A 15233-nucleotide genomic window follows, 5' to 3' on the forward strand; every position below is an offset into this window, starting at 1 on the left:
CACGGTTTTACTTTGTATAAAGGGGAAACAAAATTGTTTTAAACCCCTCTGTGGAGTAGTTAACAAAAGTCCTTTAATTGTAGATAAAAGTAGTTCTGAGGAAGACACCATGGATTTGGTCAGTTTCTAGTCACTCTGATGGGACCGATAAACCAAAATAAACACTATTCAATATACACTTTCTGATTAGTTAGAACTAGTAAAGCTGGTGAGCCAGTGTGGCTCAGGACAATGTTTGAGCAATGAATCCACCTCAGCTTAACCAGAAAACTGATGGCTGGCACAAGTGGCCAGAACAATGGGATGATTAATACCACAGACTCTGGAGTCAGCAAAACTGACCGGTGTTTCAATTCTGACTTTTATCATAGGTGTGGGATATTATTACACACCTCATTCTATGACTCATCTGAGACTATTTTGTCATCTATTCTGTTCAGCGAGGTTCCTCAGACAAGGTAACACAAGCTCTCTATACCTATCTTTTCATGGGAAAAATAATAGTGCTTTACTGCTTCTGGATTAAATGAGATATTTCATGGAAAGGATATATTCTTAGGCTTAGCCCTAAATAATTGTTCACTCAACAGGAGTGTAAGTTCAAATTCAATAGTTTCATGCAGCTGCAAATACATGACCTGCACTGCTCAGCTCAAGTTCAGATGTGTTGGTGTTGTGGCTGTGGGTTTCTACAACACTGGCATTTCTACTTAGGTGTACTGTGAGTAAGCACCTAGACTGATTCACAGAAAGTTTACCTCCTTCTGCCCTGCACTCTGCTAGGAAAACCCTCACCCCTTCTTTGGCCAGGAATTGTGATGATTTCTTGAGGATTTGAGTTCCCCTCTCCTTGGCTTACTGGTTTTTCACATAAACCTCATTTTCCTAACCCTGGATTTTGTTTCTTGTGATGGACTCAGGAGTGGTGAGCAACTGAGATTTCCTGGCACTGAGAGCTGGCCAACAATCAAGTGTGGTGGTCACGTGAGCATTTATACAGGTCAGGTTACTGAATCCTCTCTATCCACTTTTCATTCTACATACAAGTATGTCCCACACACATTTTATATCCTGTATGTGCAAGTGGGTGTAGGAGAGGTGGAGGAATAAGTATGTATGTATCGTTTTACCCCCCCCCCCCCCCGTAGTTGGAAGAGGAGTAATCCTAGGAACTAACCATAAAGCCGAAACCTGCTGGATGGCCTGTATCTCGGTATGTGAAATGCAAATGGAAGACAGATTGCTCTGTTGGCAAGTAAGCTCTCTTGTTTTTCGAGACATGGCCAATACCAAGATATGGCTGGCATGGGATATCAGAGGTGCAGTGCCCTTTGCTGGCAAGATCCTGGACATGTAGATACATGATTCACAAGAACAGAAAGAAATCGCTCCTCCAAGATCCCAGAGAGATTTCATGTTGACTCCTTCCTTCATTCAGTTACCTGATTACCTAAAAACCTTCTACAAGCTAGGTACCATTGTGAGCAATGGAAATGTACCTGTGAACACAAGTCAGGTCTCTGTCCTCAAAGAGCTAAATGAATGCTTCCACCGGAAGTGGGGTTGGGGAAGGTGGGTGGCAGCTGTTTCAGCCTTTGGTTTTTGAGAAAGGTGATATAACCACATCCTAAGTCACAGGAAGGTCAGGGTTGACTGGGGGTGCATGTGGAGGTGGAGAGGAGGGTGGGAAGGGCTGAGTGCCACACATACTCCATGTCTTCAATCCTGTCCAGACTTCTAGATGAGTCCCACAGGGAAGCTGATGAGCTGACATGGCAGGGGTACAAGGTCATGAAGAGCCACCCAGGTGTTGGAGATGGAGTGTGTGGGCTTGGATAGGGAAGGGCTGCAGGCCAGCACAAGCAGCAGCAGTTATATCCACACTGGAATCTGTTGTTACATTTTGCTGTAGAAAGGGCACAACCTATGCTGGCTCACAACCCCTTGGATGCACTCAAACACTTCTCCAAACCAGTGTAAGAGGCAATGCCCCCTTTAGTAAGGAGTGTCTTCTGGGAAGACTAGGGGAGGGGAGCACACAGAAGCTAACACGGGAAGGTCCATAAAGAAATCAGAGTACAAGAGATGAGAATTTAAGTCAAAAAACAAAAGTAGGCCACAGCAGCCAGGGCTTATTTGCTGACTTCAACTACACTCCTGGAGTTGGCTGGACTGAATTACTTGCCCTTGGTCCTTGGATAAATAATTTATTCAAATTTACATGCCTACTCTAGATGCAGTAACTTCAACACTCTTTCAGCCCTGCTGTGAGTGCTATACTGAATTTCTCCTGCCTTTACACTAGCTGCCAGTCAGCTAGTGACACCCAGGACCCTCAGGGTGCACAGAATAAAACTGTGCTGAGCCAAGGGTCTTTGGGCTGGTGGGGGTGGGAGTTCAAAGATAGCTCATAAAGAAAAATAGTAAGTCAAAGCTGATTAAGCACCTGTCATTTCAATGGGTCTGAAACCTCAGGGGTGACTCCCTCTGATGTTGGGTCTGGGACAGTGGGTGTGGACTCAGCCATTCCATAGACATTTGGATTTGCACATCTCCAGGTCTCTACTTCTAACATGCACCAGAATAAATAGCTTTAAAATTGCTCAGAGGTGGAGGACAGTTAGAGACAGAAAGGGGTATAAATGCAAAGCCTGATTGGTCTTTAGTGTCATTATTTCACAGTCCAAGTCTTATTAATTTTTAGTGCCTGCTGCTGTGTTCTGGGTGACAGGGGAGCCTCTGATGTACACTGCCTCATTTTCATCATACTTGCCAACTGTTTTAGCTGTAATTCCACTCAGAGTACATTAATATATTCTGGTCAGATCTGTAGGCAATACAAAATGGGATCAGTGACATCCTCTGAAAGCATCCGCTTTGCAAGGGTAAATATATGCCCCTCGCACTCAAAATTCAAGCTGTAACCTTTGGTCCTTTTGCAATTTTTGACATCATGGTCTGGCCTTTTGGGCCTCTTCTGTCTTCCCCAAGCCATCGGGGATCTCAGCTTTAGCCCACTTCCCATTCTCTGACAGGGTAAATGGATGGTAGGTAAGTAAGGATTCTTTGAAAATTTGCAAGGCTGAGTAAGACATTGGCAAGACTGGGCTAAGAGAATCGTGTGAGACAGTAATGACACACTGCTGAAAACCAGCACTGCCAAATGTAATTTTAAAGGAGTGTGAGCTTTGCCCACAATCTGATGTGGAGAAAAGCAAAATGAGGTAAGTGGCAGAAATAGCACTGCCACAAAAGAGTCCAGATATTCTAATGATTCTAAGATGTCACCATATGATAGAGGGCAAGCAGAAAGCAAAGACTGCAACCGAGAAGACAGATGTGGCCCCTAGAACATCACAGCTGTCATAGAGCCACAGGTGACCTACCTTGGTAAGGAAATAATCTTACAGATGTGGCCCCTAGAACATCACAGCTGTCATAGAGCCACAGGTGACCTACCTTGGTAAGGAAATAATCTTAACTGCAACAAAGCAGGTCTTTGGCCAAGGATAAATAATTTATCAAATTACTGCTTCATGGCATCACAGGAATGACCTGACTGTAGAAATGACCAAGTAGGTTTGCATATTGAAAAACTGAGGTAGGAAAAAAAATGTGTATGTTTTGGCTAGTGGGAATCCATGACATGTTCTGAAGTTTGGGTATATGGTCATGAGGGTAGAACATGCCAGGCCTAGCAAAGCTTTAACTTGAATAAAGAAAAAAATCAAGATTTAGGGCCACCTCCAAGTCTTGATCCCAGTAACTATGGACAAGCCAAATCCCCTAGTTTATTTCCTTATGTTTAAAGTTAGCAATAACTCCTGAGAGAACTAAATGATATAGCAAATGTAAATACGTTCTGCGGAAATAAAACATTACACAATGCTTAGCAATCGCAAGTATGCCACAGAAACCCATCCACGTAGACTCTCCCTGTCACCTTGAAAATGAAAGCATACTTAGGGACCAGAACTGAATCTTTAGTGTTGGCCATAAACTACCCTGTGCTTTAAACAAGCACCAAGTACTTGTTTTCTTCACTCTTGTATTCCTTTCACGGTACCTAGCACAAAGAAGTTGCTAAATAAATGTTTGTAATATTCACAAATGAGAACTTAATAAACACGAGAGAACTTACTGAAATGTCAGTCAGTCCTTCAAGGCTAAACTCCATCTATTTGCAAGTCCCCTCATTTCACTGAGGACTTCCACAGCAGAAATCCACAAAGGATGGAGACATTTCTTTCTCATTCATCATACTACTGAAAGAATCCTCCATCCTTGGCTCCCCCCGCTATCTCATGATGTGAACTAGACTCTGTCTATGACTATCAGACCCTCAGCTCCTTGGACTATTTTATTTTCTATCCCATCCCAGCGTAGATTAGCTCAGTTGGTTTCTGGCTTTTGGCTCAATTTCTGACACCTGACTGACACTCTGCTGTGTCCCAGTGCAAGCAGAGTAACACACAGTGGTTTATTTTGAAAGTTCTGCTCTAGGGAAACCCTGACCTTCCAGGTGGGGCCACACCTTTTCTGCTGGCTGCCATATCCCAACCCTTTGCTTAATACCTGACACAGAATTGACCCTCTGAAAATCAGCTGTAAACTGAGGCAGCCCCTTCCGTCATTAATTAAGTTTTAAGCTACAGTCCAAAACCACAGTCCCAAAATGATCTTAAGAGCTGCTGTAGTATGAGAGATTCTGATCCCATTTTCAAAGCCAGTGGAAACAAACCTGTAAAAGACCTCACTGAGGGATTTTTTACAAAACCACTAAAAACTCACCTTGGTTTCGCGAAGAAGAAATTGCAAGTCCCGTCCACTGAGGATGCCATGGTTTTTCACGTAACTAGGAATATTCTTTGTGCTGGAGCCATAGACAGTTGCATGCACTTCCATGTATGTGTGAATAATGTCCAAGTAGATCTTCTTATTCTAAAAAAGGGGACACAAGGACAAGGTGTTTCTCTTTTCATTCTTGTTAACAATCTGCCTCATAGCTGGAGGGCTCCGAGATGGAAGTTCTTAACATGAAAATTGCAGGAATTTGGCCATCTAGCCAAAAATTTCTTTCAAAGTAATCAGTAATGGATTCTGGGGGCAAACCTGTCATATAGCTACTGTACAATTTTGCAAGAAGAAACATAGCAATGTATTACTGAACACCAATAATGCTCAAGGCCAATTGTGTGAAGTAAATTACCAGGGCAACACTTTGCTCTTGTTCATCCTCCTTATGGGGGAGGAAGTTTGGGGAAGCTCAGAGAACGCAGTCAGTTGGACTGAAATATTTATCCGGAGATGCTTGGCTGTCCCTGAGGAATATAAACATCCCTAGCTCTTGCCAATATTTCTAGTGATGATTAACTCATGTTGTCAGAACTGGATCCCACCTAATTCAGATCATGGGAAAATGAGTTTCCCACAATATCCTAGATTGACTATGCAGCTGGAGAGAGAATGAGAATACCCACCCAGGTAGCAAAAGTAGAACGGTATAAAATGCAAACTGACAAGTCCTGAAACCTTCAAGAGTAAATTTTACTTCTTCTAGAAGTACTCCTCTGTGTAGCACTAAATTTGAGGCATGATTCCTAAATCCTAACCATCTTCAAAGTAGAAGGAAGATCACGTTCTCTTCTTCCTGTTTTCTACGACTAAGTTGCACAATCTGGATTTTGTTGGTTGCTTTTTATTGTTGTAGATTTGGAAATTTAAAAGATTAGGGCTCTGCATTTTCTGGTTGCATAAAGGTGGGACAGGCCTCATTAAAGCACACTCAAAGCAAATATAATCATGGCTAGTTTTGTGACTTAAATGGCAAGGGACCCAGGGCATGACATCAGCAGCCATGGAGGGAAGAGAAGAGGGGTCACCTGTGATGAGGGTGGGAAAAGGGACAGCATTCTGCGGCTGCCCTGGGGCCAGAGCCTCACTCTGACTTGGAGAGCAGCTCCTCAGGGCACCAGGGCCTGTGTGGGCTCTACTATCTGCTGCTCACTGCAGAGCCCACACAGGCCCTGTGGAGACTACTGCATAGGGGACGTATGTTCCACATCATGTATCAAAAAGTTTACAGTCCACATTCTTCACTGTGACCAAAACCAACCATGCTCATCTCTGCACCCTGATGTATGAATGAAACACTTGGACTGAAAGCTTCATTTCATGCCATGCTTGGTCTGATTAGACAATATTAAATTCATAATTTCAGAGAGTATACCCTTGAACTAGTACAGAGGTGACCAGGAAGACTATGAAACCTTGGATTTATAGCTTGAACCAAATTTTGGGTCATCCCCCCCATTCTCCTCAAAGTTAATTTAAGGTATTCTATGACAGAGTTCTTGTGCTAAACGCCCCTGATAACTACTATCTCCACAGACATTTCAGGGTTTCTATCTTCATTCACAGCCACCAGAGTTCACAGAGGAGTCTATAACTCTGCCCCCACCATGGCTGACTGGCCCACAGTGTGTGCAGGTGTACCTGAGACATAGCTCAGTCAATCAGGCCCTCTCAGGAGCTCAGGATCTTGTAGATAGAGAGATCACTGCCTCTGATCACAGGCTTCAGAAGATAAAGGCCAGTCAGTGTTGGATTTATAGCAATTATGGCCAGGTACAAGTTCTGAGGGAGCCAGTTGCTAGTTTTGGGGCAGTGAAAGTGGAAAGAGAACCAGGTAAGAGCTGAAAGAAAGGAGAAGGAAACACAGTTGGGAATAAGATGCGGTATCAAGAAGGGCTCAGAAAGAGAATGAGACCTAGATGTCACTCCTGCAAAGTAAGAGAGAGACAACCAAAGTTGGGAGAGAGACACAAAAATAGAAGGAGGAACAAGATAGGGAGAAGAAAAGAAGGAAAAGAGCACGAGAAAAGTAAAGAGGCGGACAAGAAAATACCTTCTGGTCCCATCCTATTCACAGCTATTCCTTATCCTAAAACCCCAGATCTTTCCAATAATATCAGCTCCTCCCATATCCTCCACTTTCCTTAATTATTCTAGGTAGGCTCCTGTCATCCAAAAGAAAAGGAGACTGGTCAGCACATCTTTCCAGCCCTTAGCAGGGACAGGACATTTCCCTGTGAAAAGTCAATTGCTAACTAGTGAAGATGGACCAAGGGTCCATGAACTAGGTTGGAAGAATAAAAGAGATGCGTGAATGGTCCAGCTAGTTCCTTCCTGGGGAAAAACACTCACTGTAGACAGACTCAAGGTTAGTTTCTGGATATTATTTAATAAGATTAAAAACTTAAGTCCCCACTCCTTGCTCAGCTGACAAATTTGGGGGGCTTACATTGGTAAGGCTGCCATGCAAACTGGCCATAACAGACCGTCATGTCCAGAAAGCCAGCCTAGTTCCAAGAACACAGAAGCAGGCCCAGGACACCTTCTATGTCAAAAGCAGCACCAAGAACAGAGATCCCAGCAGACAACCTATGTGAACTGGCACTCCAAGTCACAAAGCTCATTAAAACATCAAAGAGAACCTCAAATCCCTCTGTCCTCACAGATGTACATCTTCTATCTCACCCCATTCTCCCTTGCAGGGTATTTCAGTAAATCCACCTTTTCTGTTTTCCACCATTCTCTGGTGAAATTTTTCACCTTTATGATTCCACCCTTACCCTGATATTACATTGTCACAGTTAGGATTTTCAAACTAGATGCCTGGGAAAGGAGATAATAAAACTCGGTATACACATATTGCTATCAATTCCTGAAAACATTGGGACTCCTTAAAGTATAGTATGGGGCAAGTTTAGGCAAATATAAAGAAGTGTAGGCAAAGGCTAATAAAATCTATGAACTTATTAACATTAAGGCATACATACAATGTGAAAGTAAAAGTTATCTTCAGAGAGGATTTATGTATGTTCATGAATGAGAAAATCACAACATGCTATTAGAGGGGAAAAAAAATGCTTCAAACAATACCACCCTTTGAGGTTGACATGACAATTAGGTGATTCCACCCCAGGTCTCTCGTTTCCACTTGTCAGAGTTTTGTAAGACATGGTGGAAGTGAGGAGTGCTCCCTACTGTGGGTAAACATGCCACAGGAGGCACTAGCCTCGGGAGCAGCTCTCCATCCTAAAGTTAAAACACATTGCATACTGGGTGCTAGAGAAACACAGAGAAGCAAGTCCAGTTCTGGACTGGTGCCTGAATTTCAGTAACAAAATTTCAAGTGCCCCTTGAATTGCTCCATCAGGGTGTGCTATAAGCACACCCAACTCAACAGCTCAAAAAGGGAATCCATCCCCTTACTTTGCCAGCCCAGCACCCCAACCACACAATCCTGCTCTCAGGGCTTGCCAATAATCCTTTGGCCAAGTATCTGCATCAGAATCACAATTCTTATTCCACACATCAAGTTAGTTACAAAGATCTGTTGTCTATGTAATATCAACTTTGTCTCCCCTTCTCCAGCTTTTATCCTTACTCACCAGGATTGCCAGAATTAATTCAATCAGCATCTTAATGCATCTCCCTGTGATTCAAAAAGGTGATATAGCTTGTTCAAGGTTTCTACAAATAAACAGCAGTGTTGGGACTGCTGGCAAAGATCTGTTTGGCTTGAGGTCATTTATAAACCATGAGATAATAGGGACAATGCTCTTACATATGACACTTGTAGCTAAGGGCAAAATTATCCAAGGGGATGACAGACACACACTTCTAGATATGGATTACTCAGGAGGGAAAGAGGCCTTGGGAAAGTGAATGGAGCTTTAAGGATATTTATAACACACTATTGCTCATCTTAAACATTTGCAAAAACAACTGCCTTCCTCCCCTCCCCCATCCCCCACCCCCGGCACAAGGGATTGAGTCTCAGGACTATGAAGCTATCATAGTCACTGCAACATGAGTTTGATCCCTGGCCAGGGAGCTGACCCATATGGCACAACAGACCTCTCCTGTCTCACTGCTGTTCCTTTCAGCAGATCCATGGGTTCTTCTCCTCACTCCGTCTCTGGCAAATCTTCTCATCCCTTGCACATCTAGTCTATACCTATGTTCTTGTATGCATTAAAAAAACTGCCAGATATTGCCATCTATAAATATGCCAGTGTATTTATTTGACCATTAAGATATAAGAATTTTTAAAATAAGCAAACAAGACAAACTACTCATATAACTCCAACGACTGCCCCATTGCCTCCACACTTGAAAGCTCAATTCTTACTATAAAGAACATCAAAGGGTCCCCTTCTTTCTTCAATGTACATTTCTAGCTTTTGTATTTAATAAGCAGGATGCTGAGATTTCTTCAATTATGCTTGGTACTGCCTGTATTTCCCTAGCCCAAGTAAAGGGCCAGTATGGAGAGGGGATATGCAGGAGGGAAGACATTTTCAACATACCCTTTCCTGCTTTTTTCCAGGTCCAGGGTGAAGGGTGACACCAGGGAACTGATGGCTCGTCGAGCGAAGAACTATAGCACTATGGCTCCTTCAAATGCATCCCCCTTCTGACTTAACAGGTCAAGGGCAAAGAAAATTATGTGTCCCGGAAACCCCAACATCTACAAATTTACTAAGACACAGCCAAAAGGACCTGGCACTGAGTATCACATCCCAGCCTGCTGCCCCCCTGCTTCAGGATCATGAGAAATGCCTCTAAAAGGTCCCAGTTGAGCAACTTGCCGTTCCATAATGCTTTCAGTCTCTAGTTCAATTTAAATTCTCATTAAAGACAACCAATCAAACTGATTACAACTTCAATCTACCTAAGCTCATTAGGAGGTAGGGGAAAGGAAAAAAGCAAGGGAAAGGAACAAGCAAGCAAGATGGAGTAGACTGAGTAAAGGAGCAATGCTGATAATTGTAGCCGGGGGCAGGCATATTTGCAGAACTGGTCGTAAGATATTCAGAGCTTGAACGGAGAACTTTGGGAAAATAATTCCATCTAAAGCAACACTCACTAGTGTGAGTCTGCAGCAGGGAGAAAGGTAACAGATGAGAGCTGGCGAATAACGAGCTCTTTTCTACCTGGTGAATTAGGGGTACAGGAAAATTCCTTGGTGAATGGCAGTGCTCAGAGCTTTTGGCTGCAGTGGTTCAGGTACTCTTCTCCCCAGCAACACCCTGCTCATCTCTGTAGCCACACACACCCTTCTCTTGGATCCTACTTCCTCTCAACAACAGGCATCTTGCAAATTGTGGGGGGTTTATTTGTTTTTTTTCCCTAAAATAATCCTACAGATAGCCCAAAGTTGGCTGGTCCAGTGGAGAATACCTAGCTAAGTGGCCCTTGCCAGGAAGAGTTAACAGATGTACAAGCATCAAAGTGGTGAGTTGCAAAGCCAGCTGGTGGAAGCATGTGGGTTCCTGCAGCCTGGAGACCAGGCTCCAGTCAGGAAATGTTGATTTTTCACACAGAAAGAGTTAAGTGTAAGCAAGCCTTGGGCCACAGTTCCACTACATCTCAGCCCTGCCCTGCCCGGGGACCGCAGGTGTGCCAATTTCCACTACAACCTAAACTAATAAAATTGGGTTTCTGTTATTTAGGCAGTAAGTGTCCTGGGAAGTAGATGTGTTTGGATTCTTAATTTTGACTATCAGGGATTTTCAATCATTTTTAAACGTGTGGCTTCTACCTCTCCCCCTCCTAATACAGAACTGATTCACTCCATGATCTTTATAAGTATATAATGATGAATCATTTTTTCTTTAAGAAACACAAGGACATGAAGATTGCTTTATTCCAAACTAACCACAGAAGTTCTTTGCTAACTACTACAGTGATGTAACTCCTTGAAAGGCTGAGGATGTATTTGTCAACTCCACTAAAAGTAGATGTTGTAAATCTCTCTGGCCTCCTGGTCTCTCCATTCATTCTGGCATCCCTCCCCTCCTACTTGAAACTGCTGGCCTCTCAGAGCTGAGCTCAGATGGGAACACAACCTATGAGCTTTCTTAGATGCCCCAACAGCCTGCTCTTCTTTCTCTTTCTCAGTCCAAGCTCAAACAAACCAGGCTGCCTTCCACTGGCAGGCTGCAAAGCAGCTGTGCCATGGAATGGGGGAGGAATTCCTGAACAGAGTTCCAGAAGGGGTGCAATTCCCCTGGGAGGCAAACCAGGACCAAAGAGAAGATAAAAGGGAGCACAGCAAATAAAACCACCCTCTTTTCTCTCTTCCACAGATTTCACCAGAGTAGAGTTGTGCCTGCCAGCCTTCCAGGCAGTCCTAGCCTGCCCAGTTCTGGTGAGGCACAGCCAGCAGGATAATACACACCATCACATTACTTTGCATTTCTCTGGAAGTCACTTCCCTTTCTTTCGTCCTGCCGCCCTCTCAGGGCTTGCACACTGTCCCCAATCACATAGAATTTTTGCCCTACGTCCAGTTTTCTAGCCTCTCACCCCTTCAATCCATTCTATTCAAAGACACTAATTTACAAAACTCAAAGTTTAGCTCCCTTGTCTAAAGACAGGCAAAGTTTCCTCAGTTTCAATGAGAGACCACTTCCTTCCTCATGAACACACAGGCCTTCACATATGGGGCTCCTACGAGTTACCCAGTTTTATTTCTTAGCTCCTCTCTGCCTTTAAGTTCTACTTGTATGCTATTGCTCCTCATTCCTAAACTTCTCCTCCCTCCGCTACATCTTTGCCCTAAATGCCTTTCCTCCCGCCCTCACTCTCTCTCCAGGATGGACTCACTCCCTCTCACAGAAACTCCGTGCATCACTCCGTGCATCGTTCACAGGGGAGAGTTCCCAGGTAAGTCAGGGTGAAGTTAGCTGCCACCACCTGTTTCCTTAGCATCATTAAACAATAAGGCCATTAAACTGTTGTGGCTCTAATGTCCTGAGTCCTACTTAAGCAAACTAAAATCTAAGCCTATAAATCAAAAAAACTCAAGACAACCAATCACAGCCAACTAGGCATTCAGCAACAGCTCATCAAATAATTCCCTTTCTTTGCTTCTGCTCTTTCCTTATATCTTTCCCTGGTGACAAACGCTTTTGATTTGGCAATACCTGAGGTAAACAGATTTTTATGCAAATATGCTTTTACAATTTATCTTTCAACTGAATCATCTGCTTGGCCTTATGTACCCTATTTGGGAACGAGCACTGTATCTGGGCAGGTCACTGTCAACATCAATGACTTCCTGGCACAGAGCAGGGCCTCATCAGCACAAGTGGCTGATGAGGGAGACGAGCAGGCACACGAACCACGTGCTCCTATGGATTCTGGGAAAAGAAGGCTCAGGTCTAGCCCGGCTTCTGCAGGATCCCTTGGTCTTGCCCCACTCCAGCTGCTTCACAAGCTAAGTTCTTTTGGAACAAAGCCTGTTGCCAGCAAATGAACTTAATGTTTGTAACTTTAACTAAGTGTGTTTTTTAATCAAAGCTAAAATAAAAGGAAAGCTGTACACCCTAAAAGATGCATCTATAGTTGACTTGACTTCTTTTTAACCTAAACTACCAAGTATAAGGTGCTCTCTTAGGATTTGTGAAGTAAAAAGAAGGAAAGGAAGGAGATATGAGGCAAACAGGAAGTACCTCATCTGCCTGCTTCTAAAATCTAAAATTCAACAAGGATGGAAATTTTTTTATTCTAGGATTAGAAGTTCTAAAATGCAAATCTGTGAATCTCAGCAGTGAGGCAGAAATAATTTATGCTAGGGAATAATTCTGAAGTCTTTGCGGGTCCTGCCTCATTTATTTCAAGTAACTTCCCAAGGTTAAGGGAAGTGCGTGGGATTCCTGCCAGTTTCTTGGGGCTCTGAAAGACTCAAGGAAGGCAAGATTCTGGAAGTCCTTCCACCTCTGACACTTCCTTCTCCAATCCTTGCTTCTCTAGGGAAAAGGATAGTGCCCAGTAATTTTAGTGGGAATTACAAGGGGAACTGCTTATCTCTAGCCTGATCTGTGGTCCAGCAGTGGGCCCTCTGCTTCCTTTTGCTCTCCTGGGGTCCATACTTTTTGACTGGATCTCATCTGATATCAATGACTAGTCATTTAGGGTAATGCAGCAGCTGCCTGCCAGGCTGTCCTCAAGTCAGATATGAAAGGCTCTACAACTACCTATACCTCTTGAGTTTTTGTTTGGAAGGCAAAGAATGAGTAAGAGAAAAATACTCGTAAGTACATTACTTCTTAATCTCTATTATCTGGTTAGGAGAAAAATTTGTTTTATTGTCTAATGTCAGGACCTGGGAGGTTGTGAAGCTAAATGTTTAACAGGGAAAGAGCAAAAAGCCCAGTTTTAGCAACTTGGTGACAAAGTTCTCACTTATAAATAGAGGATAACATCATTTCCTCACTCTACTGGACACCTACTGTAAGTGTAGTGTGGAGGCAGACTTAGGGAATAATAAAATATGTGTAAAAGCTACTTAAACATATACACTTACACTTAAAAAAGTATGATACTAATATTGCCCTGAAGTCATAAAATGGGATGTGCTAACCATGAGTCCTGAGATGGCTAGAGTCCTCGCTATTCTGCCCACCCCATCAGTCCCAGGCTCCTTCCAGGTCTTTCTGCTTGGTTTGGTTAGTTAGTTGGCTTTCTCATTTCCAGCGCTTGAGGGTTTTCTCTGCCTTAGCACTAGAGCTTTCTGCTGTTTAGTGAATGGCTCTTAAAGGACCCTGGGGAACTGCCAGTCAGTTTGTGAAAACAAGAAAACCTTTTGACATGACCTCTTTTGTGCTTTGAGAAGGGCAGGAGGTCTTCTTTTCTCCGTTCTCTCCCAATGCAACTGCAATCACTGTGGATAACGATGCCCCCTTACTCTGCCAACCATGGGCTGAAAGCAACAAAACCCACCAGCTATGCTATTGTGCTCAGAAAGTGGACTACTGTAGCCCTAATGTGTCAACGGGCTCCTCCAGGAGCTTTGTTACCAGCTTTCTATGGGCAGTAATCAAAGAAAACACTCTCCAGTGACAAAGAGCAAGTGATCACAATGGAAGGTTAAAAGACCAAGAGACTATACTGGCAAAAGTGTGTTGCATTTTTTATAGAATGTCCACAGGGTCAGTGAATTGTAGGTTTGATGCACTTGAACTGAGAATCTTATGCATGCCAGAAAAAGTGGAGATGAGATTCTGTTGAGCTGGGACAGCATTTGACATTCATATGTGTCTAAAGACAAAAGAGAACTGGTCACTACACATTTCCTTCCTGTGCATCCTTAGGGAAAGATTTCAGAGGGTTGGGCACTGAGGTGAGGGTTTATCAGGGCTTCTCCTTACAATTCTCCGATACCCTAAAGGGCAATAACTATATAATCAGTATTAAGTGTACCCAAAGGTGAGAGGACAGCCCACCTCCCAAATCGGGAGAGAAGAGGAGTGAGACTACCTTTGGGGAGCTGTTTTATTTCCTTCCCTCTATCTAACCAGGCTAAAAGGGTCAAAGCCTCTTAGAGAGTTCCCTGCATATGTTTGGAAATTTCTGAAGTACGCAGATTAGCACTAGACCCAAGCCTTGGGGCCTCAAGGTAGCCAACTGGAAAATCCTCTCAAAGGAGGATTCTTGAGTAGGACCCACTTCAGGAATGGCCAGAACTTTTCAAGTTTCTCGACAGAATGTTTGTTTTGTTTCCTTTGCTACAGATGTGAACCCCACAAAAATAACCTTACAGAGTCCTACTGGGAAGGGCTCTACCCAAGGGGACTACAGGCAAACTGTGTTGCTAGAAACTGAAGCGGGGTGGGGGGGAGGGTCACATGATCATCCCAAAGTGTCACTTGTCCAAAAGAAGGTGGTAAATCCACAGGAAGGGTCCCAAAGACCACCACAGTCCCACCAGAGAAAAGGTTCAGTGTCAGATACCAGTGTCAGGTAATACTAACACAGAAGGTGCCCAACCAATTCTTGCAGGAGCTCCCCTACCTGGTAGCCTGGTATGGAAGCAAGGAAGAAGGTGGAAAGATGAGAAGGTAACCTGTACGTGGGGGAAGCAGAGATGACCCCATGTCTCCACCTTGCTCCAGGTTTCCCAGGTGAAGCAAATACCGAGAAGCAAGAAAGCAGGAGGGAGGGAGCTTGACTGAAATGAGGTTTGGTTTTTCCATTATTAAACAATTTCTATCATTATGGAGCACATACTTGGGTTGTTGCTGGGATTCCAAGAAACATAAGGACTTTAAAAAATGATTTGTGAAAACACTGTTAAAAGAAATACAAGAAGACACCATGAAATGGAAAGACATCCCCTGCTCATGGATCGGGAAAATTAACATCATCAAAATGACCAT

At 43.6% G+C, this 15233-nt stretch overlaps 1 protein-coding gene across 2 annotated transcripts in view; it reads right to left on the reverse strand.

Annotated features, from left to right (window-relative positions):
- MGAT5 (mannosyl (alpha-1,6-)-glycoprotein beta-1,6-N-acetyl-glucosaminyltransferase) overlaps positions 1-15233 on the reverse strand; it is a 311378-nt gene that overhangs the window by 34863 nt on the left and 261282 nt on the right. For both annotated transcript variants that reach the window (XM_004674702.2, XM_012728964.1), the window contains exon 13: positions 4792-4941. In XM_004674702.2, the coding sequence (XP_004674759.1) occupies positions 4792-4941 (150 nt within the window). The remainder of the gene's footprint in view (positions 1-4791; positions 4942-15233) is intronic.

This window comes from Condylura cristata, unplaced genomic scaffold (genome assembly GCF_000260355.1).
Source record: "Condylura cristata isolate star-nosed mole 26May11 unplaced genomic scaffold, ConCri1.0 scaffold00002, whole genome shotgun sequence".
NCBI lineage: Eukaryota > Metazoa > Chordata > Mammalia > Eulipotyphla > Talpidae > Condylura > Condylura cristata.